Here is a 13,163-nt window from a genome sequence, read left to right as displayed (position 1 = left end):
AATACGTTTCACTTTTATTTTGAAAATATTCAACGGAAGTCTTAAAGGTCCCATATCGTGCTCATTTTTATTTTCATACTTGTGTTTTGTGTTTCTACTAGAACATGTTTACATGCTATAATGTTAAAAAAAACAACTTTATTTTCCTCATTCTGTCTGCCTGAATATACCTGTATTCACCCTGTGTCTGAAACGCTCCGTTTTAATACATTTCAATGGAATTGCAACGGAATTGCGTTGCTAGGCAGCAGCTTAGGTCCATGTTTACTTCCTGTCAGCTGATGTTATTTACATACACTGCAACAGGAAATAAACTGGGACACATTTTGAATGTTTACGTTTAAAACCGTGTAATGGTCTAAATATTGTATATTTGTGACATCACAAATGGACAGAAATCCTAAAGGCTTGTTTCAAACGCACAATTTCTGAATACGGGCTGTGTGTATTTCTCCGTATATTGAGCGTTTTGATAGTTTAACAGTATTTATATAGCACTTAAACCTGCTTTATAATATAAAAGACATGGAAATCTCACTTTTTACAATATGGGATCTTTAAAACAAATCACCTCAGTATCAGGATCAGTAGCCTAATATCATAACTGGAAATAGTTGTATTAATAACAAGATATATTAGCGTTCTGGTCTGCAGTACATTTACTCAAGTAGCCAACTGTAATTAAGTACAAGTTTGAGATACTTGTAGCTACTTTACTTGAGTATTTTATACAGACGCTACTATATGTAAAAGGTTGTACAATTCAAAAAGCCTTATATCTTTATGCATATATTTATTTTTGTCTTGTAATTTCCTTTTTGCTTGTTATTGTTATCGCTTGCTCTGTTGCTTTATAATTGTGAACTGTGATGTGCTAAATGATGTGCCTTTCGATTGTGCAATACTAATTTATAATTTAATGTATTAATAGGGTAATAAAAACATCTAAACAAATGTGAAAGAAAGAGTTATGGAGAATTGGTAGGAGCATATAAGTATACATTTCTTTCTGCTCCTTTTTGGACGTGTAATATTTGTTTAATTTGTTTATTATAATTTGTTTATTATGAGTTTGTTATGTTTTTACTGATAATTTTATTTATTATTTTTTGTTTTGTTTTTATCTGATCCAAAATAAATAAATAATAGACACGGGTTGGTTTGGGTGAATGGGACAAGACAAAAACAACCTAAATCCAAAAATAGAAACATGATATTCATACCAGGGAAACCTTTCAAAATAAAACCTGTAAGCAATAAAAGAAACAAGACACTAGTTTAAAATCATTCCAGAATATCTTTTTATTTCATTGCCCTTGACCTATTCCCCACCCTCCCTCATCCCTATTGCTGCACTCAATCATTACAAGGATATGGTGCTGATTCCATTTTACAGCAGAATAGATAAATAAATAAGTACAATTCATCTCACTACACGCAAAAAGAGAGAAAAAAAATCCATTCAAACCATTGATTTTGAATAAATATGCTTACATCTAGCTGTCCTCATTTATGTACATCCACATTGTTTATGCTTTGGGACGGTAATCAACTTAAAAAGCCTATACATTACTTCTATGTGTAAACCCTCAGAAAAAAAACAGCTTATTTTGTTTAAAAGTTGATGGTTGTTCTATTTTTCCTCCAGTGAGTGGGATTCATCAGCTTTGCCTACGTTACAAAGCCTTGCACTAGCAGCAGTGGCTGTGGGGCAGCTGCGTACAACCTGCTATTAATGGCCACAAAGAAATACTCGTCTTTTTCAAGTCAAACGCTAACGGTGCCAGCATCGCAGGGCAAACTGCATGCATTGCCCTGAGCCCTGCTTTTTGCATTATCTCTTTTTTTTTTTTATACCTGACATACTAGTTGTGCAAAGATGGATGTAAAGAAAGTTGTGATTGAAGCGACTGAGTGTGATTGTTACAGTGGGCCAGTCCTTCACATAAACGAGTATAGCATGCATGCTGAACTGCCGATCACAGCCATGTAGAGGTGACTTTAATGAACGAGTGAATACATGAAGTGTGATCTGGATGTGGCTCAAACATGGAGCAGTGTAGACAGCAGTGATTTGTAAGGCAGGAGCTGCTACTCTCTCTACCTCTGACCTCAAACATGTGCTTTCGGTCAAATTGCACCATGTCTGGGTTGAATCTTTGCTGTGTCAGATCAGGGGAAATGTCACAGGCCCTGCTTGGCGGCACTGCTTGTTCGATTAAAAGGAAAATCTACTGTTTTCCACTGAGGATGAAGTCCATTACTGTCCCACGAAGTTTCAGCAGGACATCTCCTTGAGCTAGTCTATACACAAAGACATCACGCTTGCTGTCGTAGCCTACAACTGTGGGTTTTTAGGTTGTGTTTGGCTGGTGGGTTTAAACTGATGGAGGAGAAGCAGTTTGACAGGAAGTAGGAGTGGATTGCTCAACATAAAAGGTGCTGCCGCTGCTGGGGAGAGAGCATCTGATGGTTTGTTTTGGGGAGATAGCAGGTAGCAATGTAAGTAAGATTTAAAATGCCTAAATTAAAACAAATCAAACAAAGAAATAAAGTGAAATACACCTCTTCATGAAAACTACTTTGTATTTAGTGTTGGCAGGTCTATGCTGCCCTCTGCTGGACAACACTGAGATGCACCCACTTCTGTTGTGTGATTTGTTCTTAATGCAGCATGGAAAATTCATGTCACAATGAAAAACAATTCAGTTCACAGACTAAAAGCTACATAATTTTCCTTTTAACATATGCTTTCATTGGATTATAATACCACAGTAAATGCATACATAAAAAGGAAATACAAATGTGTATTGTTTTCCACTTTATTTCTTTGATTTTTTATTTTAAATCTTCCATAGTAAGGCCAGGTTTGGCTTGTTTTCCCAAAGCATGTTAAGCCTAAGGTGTCACGTCTTTGTCCCACTGCGGGTCAATGGTCAAAGCAGATCTTAGTGTTAAGATGCTCCAAGGGAAAAATGTGCCGGCCTTCACATGGAGATGCTGTTGTAGAGCCGCTCGATCTTCTCCTTGAAGAACTCCCTCAGCTCCGGCCTCTTGGCCTTTAGTGTCGGAGTCAGGAGTCCGTTTACGATGGAGAACATCTCGTTGTGGACGTAGATGTTCTTCACCTTTAAAAGGAAAGAATAGAAAAGATGTTGAATGAGAACAAGATTCTTGAGTCTCCCCCAAGTTACTACATTCCTCTTGGGTTATATAACTTTAACAAGAACCCCGGGTTAGTGTCATTTTAGGGAATATTATTATAGATAACACAAGTCAGCATAAGATCTGTAATACAGTTTTTGCTTATCCAAGGGGAACAAGCACCTATATGTCAATAACTCTCTTTTATTTGGCTGATTTTAGCTTTATTTGTTTTTAATATAATGAGAAAACAAACTCAAAGGTTTCAACAACACTCTCCAACCTTTCATATTCATAATGATCAATTATAATCATATTGCAGCCCTAAATATATTTATTAACTGCTGCAGTGTAAATTTTTACTGTCATTATTTTACTGAGTGGCTCAGACTGGAGCAATTTGTCAATAATTATTATTAATTATTAATAATAATTGCATTACTGAAGGATCCTATAAAGACATTATGACAAAATCAATCAAACAGACCTTCCTTGATATATTGATGGCACATATACGAACATACTGTAGATTTAAGACCAAGGCTGCTACAACAAATGTAACAAACCAAAACATATAACCTAGCCTACTGTACCTACCTGCTCAAAAGAGTGGAGGCCACTGGCCTTGCCCAGACGCACCAAATCTTCAAGGATCGCCTTCTTTAATTCCTGTTGACAAAGGAAGAAAGTTATTTTCCGTAGAATCTATTATCAACAGCGTTTGGAAGCGTTTGAGCCGCGTGTCACCTACCGTGTTTTTACAGAGGTCCTTGTAGGTGCCTAATATGCCTTTTTTCTTGGCCCATTCAGGCATGACTTCAGGGTCAGGAACCACAATTCCAACCAAACAGGACTGGAAAGAGCAAACACAAACATAAGGGGCAAAAGTCAAAAGATTGTGTATTAATTCAGCTTAAAAAATAGCACCAGATAGATGATTATGTACTCTATTTGTCCTGGTTTGAAATGGAGCACAAGAAGAGCCATAGCACAGACAAAGTCTCTCAGGAGCCAATAATTTCATTTGTGCCTCGGAAAGCTTAATGTGGACAGCTACGAATTAGATTAATTAAGGTCTATAGGACATTCAAATGGTGTGTGCGTTTGTTTTAGTATTCGTACCTGCAGGCTATCTCCATGAACATAGAGCTGTGCCACAGGTTGGCTCCTAATGTAGATGTTCTCAATCTTCTCGGGGGAGATGTACTCGCCCTGCGCCAACTTGAAGATGTGCTTCTTCCTGTCGATGATCTTCAGTGTGCCATTCTGCAGCAGAGGAGAGGTTCAATTAATGACCAGAAACAGGATGAAAATCCTGAGAGGTGCTCATGTAAAAAAATTGCAAATGCTGTGTAATATAATTTTTTTTATTATGCCTATAATGGAGTGTGATGTGAGCCGTGTGTACATACAGGCAACCATTTGCCGATGTCTCCGGTGTGAAGCCAGCCGTCTGTGTCCAGCGTCTCGGCCGTCCTCTCCGGGTCTTTGAGGTAGCCCTTAAACACGTTTGGTCCCTTCACACAAACCTACATTGGAGATTAGAAAAGTGGTGGCATATATACACTGTATCTCCTCTACAAACACTGACACCGATTTTATTCTTATAAAAAAATGTATGTTCCTATGTAATCTTATTTTATATGACGCTTTTATTCTCTTGATTACGTGCATTGCATGTCAACTCCTAGATAAAATATACGTTGCTGTTTTACACATCTCATATCTGGGCCTTGTTTCCCTATCTTGGCATTTTAAAATATTAATGTCAAAGCGGCATTGTAAAATTTTAAATGAGCTTACAGTTAGCTCTCTGATCATGATGAACACACACACACACACACACACACACACATAAACTCATACACATACTGTGTACTGTATGCACAGTGTGAATGTTTCTTTCTTTAAAAATCATGTTGCTTACCTCTCCCTCTCCTTTAGAGGCAAAGTAGTTCTTGTCAGGAACATCCACCAGTCTAATGAGGTTACATGGCAGCGGCGCCCCGACGTGACCTATTGAAACAAAATAATTAAAAACTCAACAAAACAACCTTTTCTTTTTGAATTATTTTCCTTTTTTGTGTGTCAATTTGGACAACCCTTCGATAATTATGTGAGTAGGAGGGAGTATTTTCACCTGAACACATTTGGTTACATTCATTAAAAACAATTTTAAACTTAATGTCTATGAAATCTAAAAGAAAGAAAGGTCATATTTCTTTTCGTAGAAATACAAATACCTCATGCAGTATCAGAGCTGAGCAGCAGGAGGTGATGCTAGACTACATTTAGATGTTGGTCAACATAGTGATCTAGTGATCTAACAGTCTTTTAATTACTGCCAGCGCTGCAAGCCGCACAACAGGCACATGAGGTTATGGTTTCATGTTAGGGTTTTGGCTGATGTGCAATGTTAAAAAATGTATCAAGCCATTTCTCTCTGTGTTTGTTTCACCCATCTTTACTCTAAAAACACATGTGGACATAGGAAGAAAATAGTGGAATTCAAGGGTGAAGGCAACTAGTAGTACATTTTAAATGAGGAGCTTTAACATTAACAGATTTTTACCACAGTAGGGTTCCTTCTACTCCAGTCAAATAGCAGTAAATGAATATTTTCTGTGTTCGAGTAGGAGATCAAACTACTCTTTTAATGTTTAATGCATGATCCTGACAGCAACGTTTCTGAATGCACGGTACATACTGTATACGTATTTGTTAATCATTTCACTGATTCAGACAAAAAATAAATGACTGACAAAGACGACACTGTCTCACAAATTGCAGTAGCTGTTTTATGCTTTAAAGGTCAAAGGTCGTGATTCGTAATTTTCCATATTAATTCAGCCTAAACAAAACAATTGAGACACTTTTAAGTCATTTTCTTCAGTTATTTTTACAAAAGCAGTTTGTGCTTTTTACTGCAAGGTCAAACTGTGTCATTACTCATACAAACTAAATACAATAAATATAAGCCAGTGAGTTGACTCATGTTATACCTCACTACAACCTACATGCTACATATAAAGGACAAAGAGGACGATTATTACGCTACGAGTAATACTCAGATATTAAGAATTATAAAGCTCACAAAAGGTTTTATATACAGCATGAAATCTTCATCAATAACATGCAGGAAACTGACAAACACGACTTTCATGATCACTTAAGTCCTTACTCATCACATTCATCTCCACCTTCCCTTCAGGGATTAGGTGGATTTATTTAGTGAATTGAATAAGCGATAAGTGCTCACTGTGGTTTACCTACTGAGCCTAGTTTATACCAAAAACTAGTGTTGTTAAAGCTCCGTCCACACAGAGGAAACACATGTAACTGAAAGCAGGTGATGGCATGTTCACCAGGCTCTCAGGAAAAGCTCTGAACTGTGTGGTGTTATTTCATCTTACTCATGTTTTTTGTATTTGTGTGTGCAGGCAGTAAGATAGCAAAAACCCTCAAAAGCCTGGAAGAATTAAAATTCATTTATTTCAATGAATAGGGCACCATGTTGGAAAGCTATCCAGATCTCATGATGCCAACCTGTTGCAACAACATTTCTTTCACTAATTCATCTGTCGTGCTTCTGTAAAATTTTAATGTTTCTCTCACTTTGGTGGATTGAGCTATTTGCCACTTGTCAATTCCATATGAATTTTCATTTTTGTATAATTTTCTATAAAATAGAATGTGTAGATGCAACTAGAACTGCAACGATTAATCCATTAGTTGTCAATTATTAAATGAATCACCATCTATTTTGATAATTAATCGGCCTGAGTAATTTTTTAAGAAATAAAAGTCAAAATACTCTGATTCCAGCTTCTTAAATGTGAATATTTTCTGGTTTCTTTACTCCTCTATGACAGTAAACTGAATATCTATCGAACCATCGATTAATTGAGAAAATCAAAAATGAAAATAATAGTTAGTTGCAGCCCCTAGATGCAACTAACTAGAACATTTAATGAAGGGTAGGCATTAGTTATGCATTTGTTCATGTGGTATAATATGTGATTAGTAATAATAATAATAATAATAATAATAATAATAATAAATGTATTTCAATTATTAACCTAAAACCCTATCCCTAAAGACAGATTTAATTGCTTCTGAATATATAGCTGAAACAAATGTGATGTATTAAAATACAGTGGTTTATTTTGGTTTATCTCCAGCTAAAAATCTATTATTTGATGACTTAATCAGACAGCCAATTATAACACAGTTAAATCCATAAATAGCTTTAAGTCTGTACAATTGGACACTTGGAAAATTACTATCAATGCCAAGACGTTTAACAGAACAGTAGAGGGTAAATACGGGCAGTTGTGGCAGCTACTTGTCGTTTATACAGGCTTGTTGATGTTGGCAAAAACCTGAGCCGACATTATGACTGTTTGTTGATAATGTGATGGAACAGCTCCTTTCTTTCTGTCTGTCCCACCCTTCCAGGCCTCACCTTTTTCCTTTCTCCCTCTACTGCACAGCCTCCCCCTCACTCTCGCCCTGCTTATTTTCCACTGTGGGTGATCTATAAAATGCTCACTGGTAGCGGAGCTGATAAGACCTCAGTAGTTACATCATTATCTGAGCGGCTGTGAGCCCACGTTTCATATCAGGGGCATTCACGGAGCAGCAGCAGTTCACTTATCAAGTTTACACACACACTGACCTTAATTAAACACTATCACAGCACGTTTATTTCTCACAATCATGACCACACCTTTGAACTGAGCCTCTAGTCAAGTAAACAAGTTAATTGAGTTCGGCAGAGATAAGGATCTGTCTTCCTTTTCTAGGCCTGTTACACAAACGCTCACCTGGGGTCCAGTCGCCAGGTGTGGTGAAGGTGCAGCCAGCTGTGCACTCTGTCTGGCCGTACGCCTCGTACACCTGCACACAGACACAGGCCATGTTGAGAGGTTGTATTCGTGCATGTACTGTACTGTATGATGGTTGAACATAGCATGTACGTATCTTTGTGAGGACCAATTTGAGTATTAGGCCTTGAGAGTGAGGGCATTTTGTCTGGTCCTCACTTCTTTAAAGGGCTATTTAAGGATTTATATGTAGTTTTAGGCTTACGTTTAGAATCAAGTTTTGGTTTTGGTTTTTTGAAGTGGGGTTGCATGAGGTACTTATCCATAGTCAGTGTTTTACCTACAGTAGATGACGGCTGGCACACCCCCAGTTTGGAGAAGCAGACAGGAGTTACCGACACCGGAACAAAGCAATGTACTGCTGTGGACGATGCCGGTAGCAAAACGTATTTTAGCCGCCTAAAAGAACGGTTCACCTAAAAAAATCAGTTTAAGTGTACACTACATCTAGAATATTTTCACCAGTTGACCTTGCCATCAGACAGTCCCTTCCAACGGGAACTGAAGCTGTTGTATCCATCTATACTCTCATCCAAGCCACCAGACTCCACTGAAAAAAACAGTAATTTTACCTCGCAGAACACGGGGTTGCTGATCTACCACTCGATCTACCACTCGATCGAGGCAGCGGTAGACCAGCTATTCTCGTGTTCTGCGAAGTAAAATTACAGTTTTTTTCAATGTGGTTTTGTTGATTTGGCGAGAGCATAGATAACGGCTTCAGTTCTCCATCGGAAACATAGACTGTACAGCTGTCTCACGGAAAGTTAAACAGGTGAAAACATTCTAAATATAGCATACACTTAAACTGATGTTAGTTAGTTGAGCCTTTCTTTTAAGTGGCTTAAATACGTTTTGCTGCTAGCCCCGTCCACAGCAGTACATTGCTTGGCTCCCATGCGGTAACTCCTGTCTGTTTCTCCAAACTGGGGGTGTGTCGACCGTCATCTACTTTAGGTAAAACACTGACTATAGATAAGTACCTCATACAACCCCACTTCAAAACATCTGAACTATCCCTTTAAGGTAAGGGTTTGTAGGCATGTAGTTGTGATGGTTAGGGTCTAGAGAATCAATTACGTGAATGAGGTTCGTCAAAGAATAGTACTACAAACATATATATATGAGTGTGTGTGTGTGTGTGTGTGTGTGTGTGCGTGTGTGTGTGTGTGTGTGTGTGTGTGTGTGTGTGTGTGTGTGTGTATGTGTGTTTGTCTGACCTGGCATCCCAGAGCTGCTCTGAGAAATCCCAGGACGGTGGGCGAGGTAGGAGCCGCTCCTGTTATAATCATCCTCAGTCTTCCTCCGAGGCTGGCCTGTACAGACAGGAAACACATGATCACTACAGAGGGGTCTTCACTTTCATTTTTTCGTAACATAATATCAATAATAAAAAAAAACAATCCAAGAATGTATTGTTTACATTGGATTTTAAAGAGTGGGCTTTCAAGGCTCTCTCTCAATCTGCTTCTTACTGTGAGCGATGGGGTCAAACTGTTTTAGTTATATTACATGAGAGTTTTCTGGTTTTGTTTTTTTCTCTGTGCTCTCCTCACTGGTTTGGATTTTAATCTGATGACAGTTGGTGAGCTGTTTGGTCTCTAAATATAAACAAACCCCACCTGATGAAGCAGTTTTTTATGTTGCTCTCTTGGTCAAAAAGGTTGTGGAGAAATACAGTTTTCAGGGGCTTTAAGTCTAGATAATTGCAAAGAGCTCAGGAAGATTACCATCAATTCTAAGTGGTAAAATACAAACAATGCAGCACACTAGAGAATAAATACAGGCAGGTGTGACAACTACTTGTCTTTTACACCTGCTTGATTATATTGGAATTTAAAGTGAAAATAGGATTATAAAAATACTACGTGCAACTTAAACAGTCTATAGTTTAATAGTGTCTTTGGTTGTGTAATCACTTTAAGGAGCTCTGGTGCATGATAATCTTTTTCTCTCCACAAACACTGTCGTCTTGCAGGGTTTGTTCAAACATAAGATTTGCTCCTTTTAGAAAATCTTTTTCCTTTAACCAATTTTTCAGTGGAAAAGTGAAAAAAACCATGACCATGTTGTGATGGGATCACACCAGCCGCAACACCAAATGGCCCCTTCCCCACTTCCTACCCCCCTACTTCCAGCGCCCTTGCTTGGACCACACCCATCTTCAAACTCAGCCTTCAGTTTGATCTCAGCTACACACCTGTAAAGTTTCGTAACTGCATCTTGCACGATTGTGATGCTATCGGATTACAAAATCTGTCTACAGACAGACAGATAGAAATATGAATACCTGGCAAAGTACTGTGGCAGTTCCTGCTAAATAGGTGAGTCCAGGACCACATTTTGCCATGGTGACACACACACAGACTCAGGTAACAATCCCAGCATCGCTGTCACGGCTGGTAAAGATCCTTGCTGGTAAAAAAATGATGCTGTCAGTGAGTTGTGGCATAAACTTGTCTCACCAGTCTTCAAGCCAGACAGTTGGAAATGCCAGGAGTACAGTAGTGAGATGCATCATTTCCCCTAACTGTGTCAAAACTTTTATGGAATGTTAACCTTGCTTTACAAAGGCATAGCAATGATGGTATTTAGGGTGAAAACCACAATATAGAAATCTGTCTTTGACTTCAACTGCACACCTTCATCATAATTAACTTGGTGATAGTGTTGTTGCAGGATGTCACCAGCTTGTGGAACAGCAATCCATGGTGGCCCATTTAGTTCAGGAAGAGGAACGACCATTTACCTGAATCTTACTGAAGAAGACTTTGTCCCAGAAGCTGTCACTGCGAATGATCCCGCTGCTGACTTCAGCACCTTTTCTCTTAGCAGCAAAGTTGAGCAGCCAGCGCTTCAACGGGCTGTTAGCCTGGCTGAAGATCTGCAGAGGAGACAAAGACAACATACACATTTGTTTGGTTGGGGACAGGCCCTTCTCGTTGCAGCTGTTGAAAACATGTACATTACCAGAAATGATCTGCAAGCTGGTAACACTGGTAGCATTCTCCGTAACAACCCTCTCTTAAAATGTAGAGTTTTTTTATTACACAGCATGCATTTCTTAAGAAACCAGACTTCAATGCATTAGTCATCATTCTATTCCTAAACCACAGCTACAAAATTTATCATAACATGACTCAGAAACGTAGTGGTAACCCATTTTATGTGTTTTTTAAACCTCAAATCCCTCTCAGTGTCAGAATGCCAGACAACACCCATTATCACAGCTGGTATGTTTTCTAGAGAAATTCACAGTGAACTGAAAAAAAACAGTTTATTTAAAAGCCTTTTCTTCATCCGTTCATCTCACCTTGTCGTACATGCGGTTGAGCAGTCGAGGCACCACTGGGAAAATGGTCGGCCGCAGGGTCTTCATGTCATCTGGGAGGAGGCGGATGTCGCCCTGATAGAACCCGATCCGTCCTCCATGGCAGTACACCACAGACTGCAGGAAACACACAGTGAGCTTAACGTTACCAGCTGTCTGGTGTGTCTTATTGATAAAATCCCAACACTGACACAGGTTAAATCACTTGGGATTTTAGATAGAAATTCATGGAGGTAATCTTTATTCATGAACAGGGCTGTCATTCGATTAAAATAGTTAATCGCGATTAATAGCAAATTTTTTATCTGGTCAAAATGTACTTTAAAGGGAGATTTCTCAAGTATCTAATACTTATATCAATATGGGAGTGGAGGTGCTTTATGCAAATGTATGTATATATTTATTATTGGAAATCAATTAACAACACAAAACAATGACAAATATTTCCAGAAACCCTCACAGGTACTGCATTTAGCATAAAAAATATGCTCAAATCATAACATGGCAAACTGCAGCCCAACGGGCAACTACAGCTGTCAGTGTGTCAGTGTGCTTACTTGACTATGACTTGCCCCAAACTGCATGTGATTCTCGTAAAGTGAGCATGTCTGTAAAGGGGAGACTCGTGGGTACCCATAGAACCCATTTTCATTCACATATCTTGAGGTCAGAGGTCAAGGGGCCCCTCTGAAAATGTCCATGACAGTTTTTCCTCGTCAAAATTTAGCGCAAGTTTAGAGCACTATTTAGACTCCTTCGCTTTCAAGCTAGTATGACCTGGTTGTTACCAATGGATTCCTTAGGTTTTCTAGTTTCATATGATGTCAGTATCTTCACTCTAGCTTTAAAGCTGAGCCCCCTCCGAAAGATCGATTGTGTTGATGTGTTAAATAAATTAGTGGCGTTAAAACGAATTTGCCTTAACGCGTTATTATCACATTAACTTTGACAGCCCTATTCATGAAATATAGCATTTTTTCAAACAATAGTTCAAAGTGCATTAGGGAACCCCCTTTTTCTATTTATAATATTCTGTACATAATCTGGTGGATACTGAGTGACTGTATTAAAACCACATTCCAGTAATTGTGCTACACTGGATTGGAGATCACAAACAGGTAAATTACTGATAAATTTACATGCACTTGTTGGGCACTCATGTGAAATAACCAGGTTTATGTATCAGTCATCACTGACTCTCCCACACTCTCAAACCTCATGTCATTGAACAAAAAGAGGAACCTTACTATTTTGCATATGATGTTTAAGCTATCTGCCATGCAATGCTTATGAAAAGCTGCGGCGGCCGATCCCGAGCTCAGCGAGCTGCGGCCGCTTCATTCAGCGGCGATGTGCGGGCAAATAAAAGTTGGGAAAAGTTTAACTTTTAGCGACGAAGTATGGCCAGAGAGGAAAGTAAACAGTAAACAGGTCCTGTGACTCCTGTGACATGTTGACGTCTGTTACAAAGAATTTCTTCTCGCCTGAAACACATGAATTCGCCTAGCAGCTGCTGAAGAATGGCATTGTGGCGAGCCACACTTTGCCGCTGCCTGGTGTGAATTTGGCGTAAACGAGGTGACCCTTACTGATTGTTTCGCAACAAGGCACGCTACTGTATATGTCGAGGCATGACTTCTGTGTTTTACACTCATACATGAGAGGAAGTAGCATCGCTCACAGAGGATTAACTCAAGACAAAAGCAGCAGAAGTGACTCATTATTCAGAAATCATCTACTAATCACGAGTGAAGCATCTGACTAATACTACTCCTGTCCTTTCTACCTCTGGATCCTGCACC

General features: G+C 38.8%; 1 protein-coding gene across 3 annotated transcripts in view; it reads right to left on the bottom strand.

Annotated features, from left to right (window-relative positions):
• Positions 1-1,449: 1,449 nt before the first annotated feature.
• The window catches only part of acsl6 (acyl-CoA synthetase long chain family member 6), a 48,971-nt gene continuing 37,257 nt past the window's right edge, over positions 1,450-13,163 (bottom strand). For all 3 annotated transcript variants that reach the window (XM_074610684.1, XM_074610685.1, XM_074610686.1), the window contains exons 12-21: positions 11,344-11,478; positions 10,780-10,914; positions 9,251-9,346; positions 7,971-8,043; positions 5,072-5,160; positions 4,557-4,673; positions 4,267-4,410; positions 3,896-3,997; positions 3,742-3,813; positions 1,450-3,128 (exon numbers count right to left, since the gene is read on the bottom strand). In XM_074610684.1, the coding sequence (XP_074466785.1) occupies positions 2,988-3,128; positions 3,742-3,813; positions 3,896-3,997; positions 4,267-4,410; positions 4,557-4,673; positions 5,072-5,160; positions 7,971-8,043; positions 9,251-9,346; positions 10,780-10,914; positions 11,344-11,478 (1,104 nt within the window). In that variant the 3' untranslated portion in view covers positions 1,450-2,987. The remainder of the gene's footprint in view (positions 3,129-3,741; positions 3,814-3,895; positions 3,998-4,266; positions 4,411-4,556; positions 4,674-5,071; positions 5,161-7,970; positions 8,044-9,250; positions 9,347-10,779; positions 10,915-11,343; positions 11,479-13,163) is intronic.

The sequence above is a fragment of the Sebastes fasciatus genome, chromosome 16 (genome assembly GCF_043250625.1).
Source record: "Sebastes fasciatus isolate fSebFas1 chromosome 16, fSebFas1.pri, whole genome shotgun sequence".
Lineage (NCBI taxonomy): Eukaryota > Metazoa > Chordata > Actinopteri > Perciformes > Sebastidae > Sebastes > Sebastes fasciatus.
The sequence above is the reverse complement of the archived record's forward strand: the minus strand, read 5'-3'. Positions and strand labels throughout refer to the sequence as shown.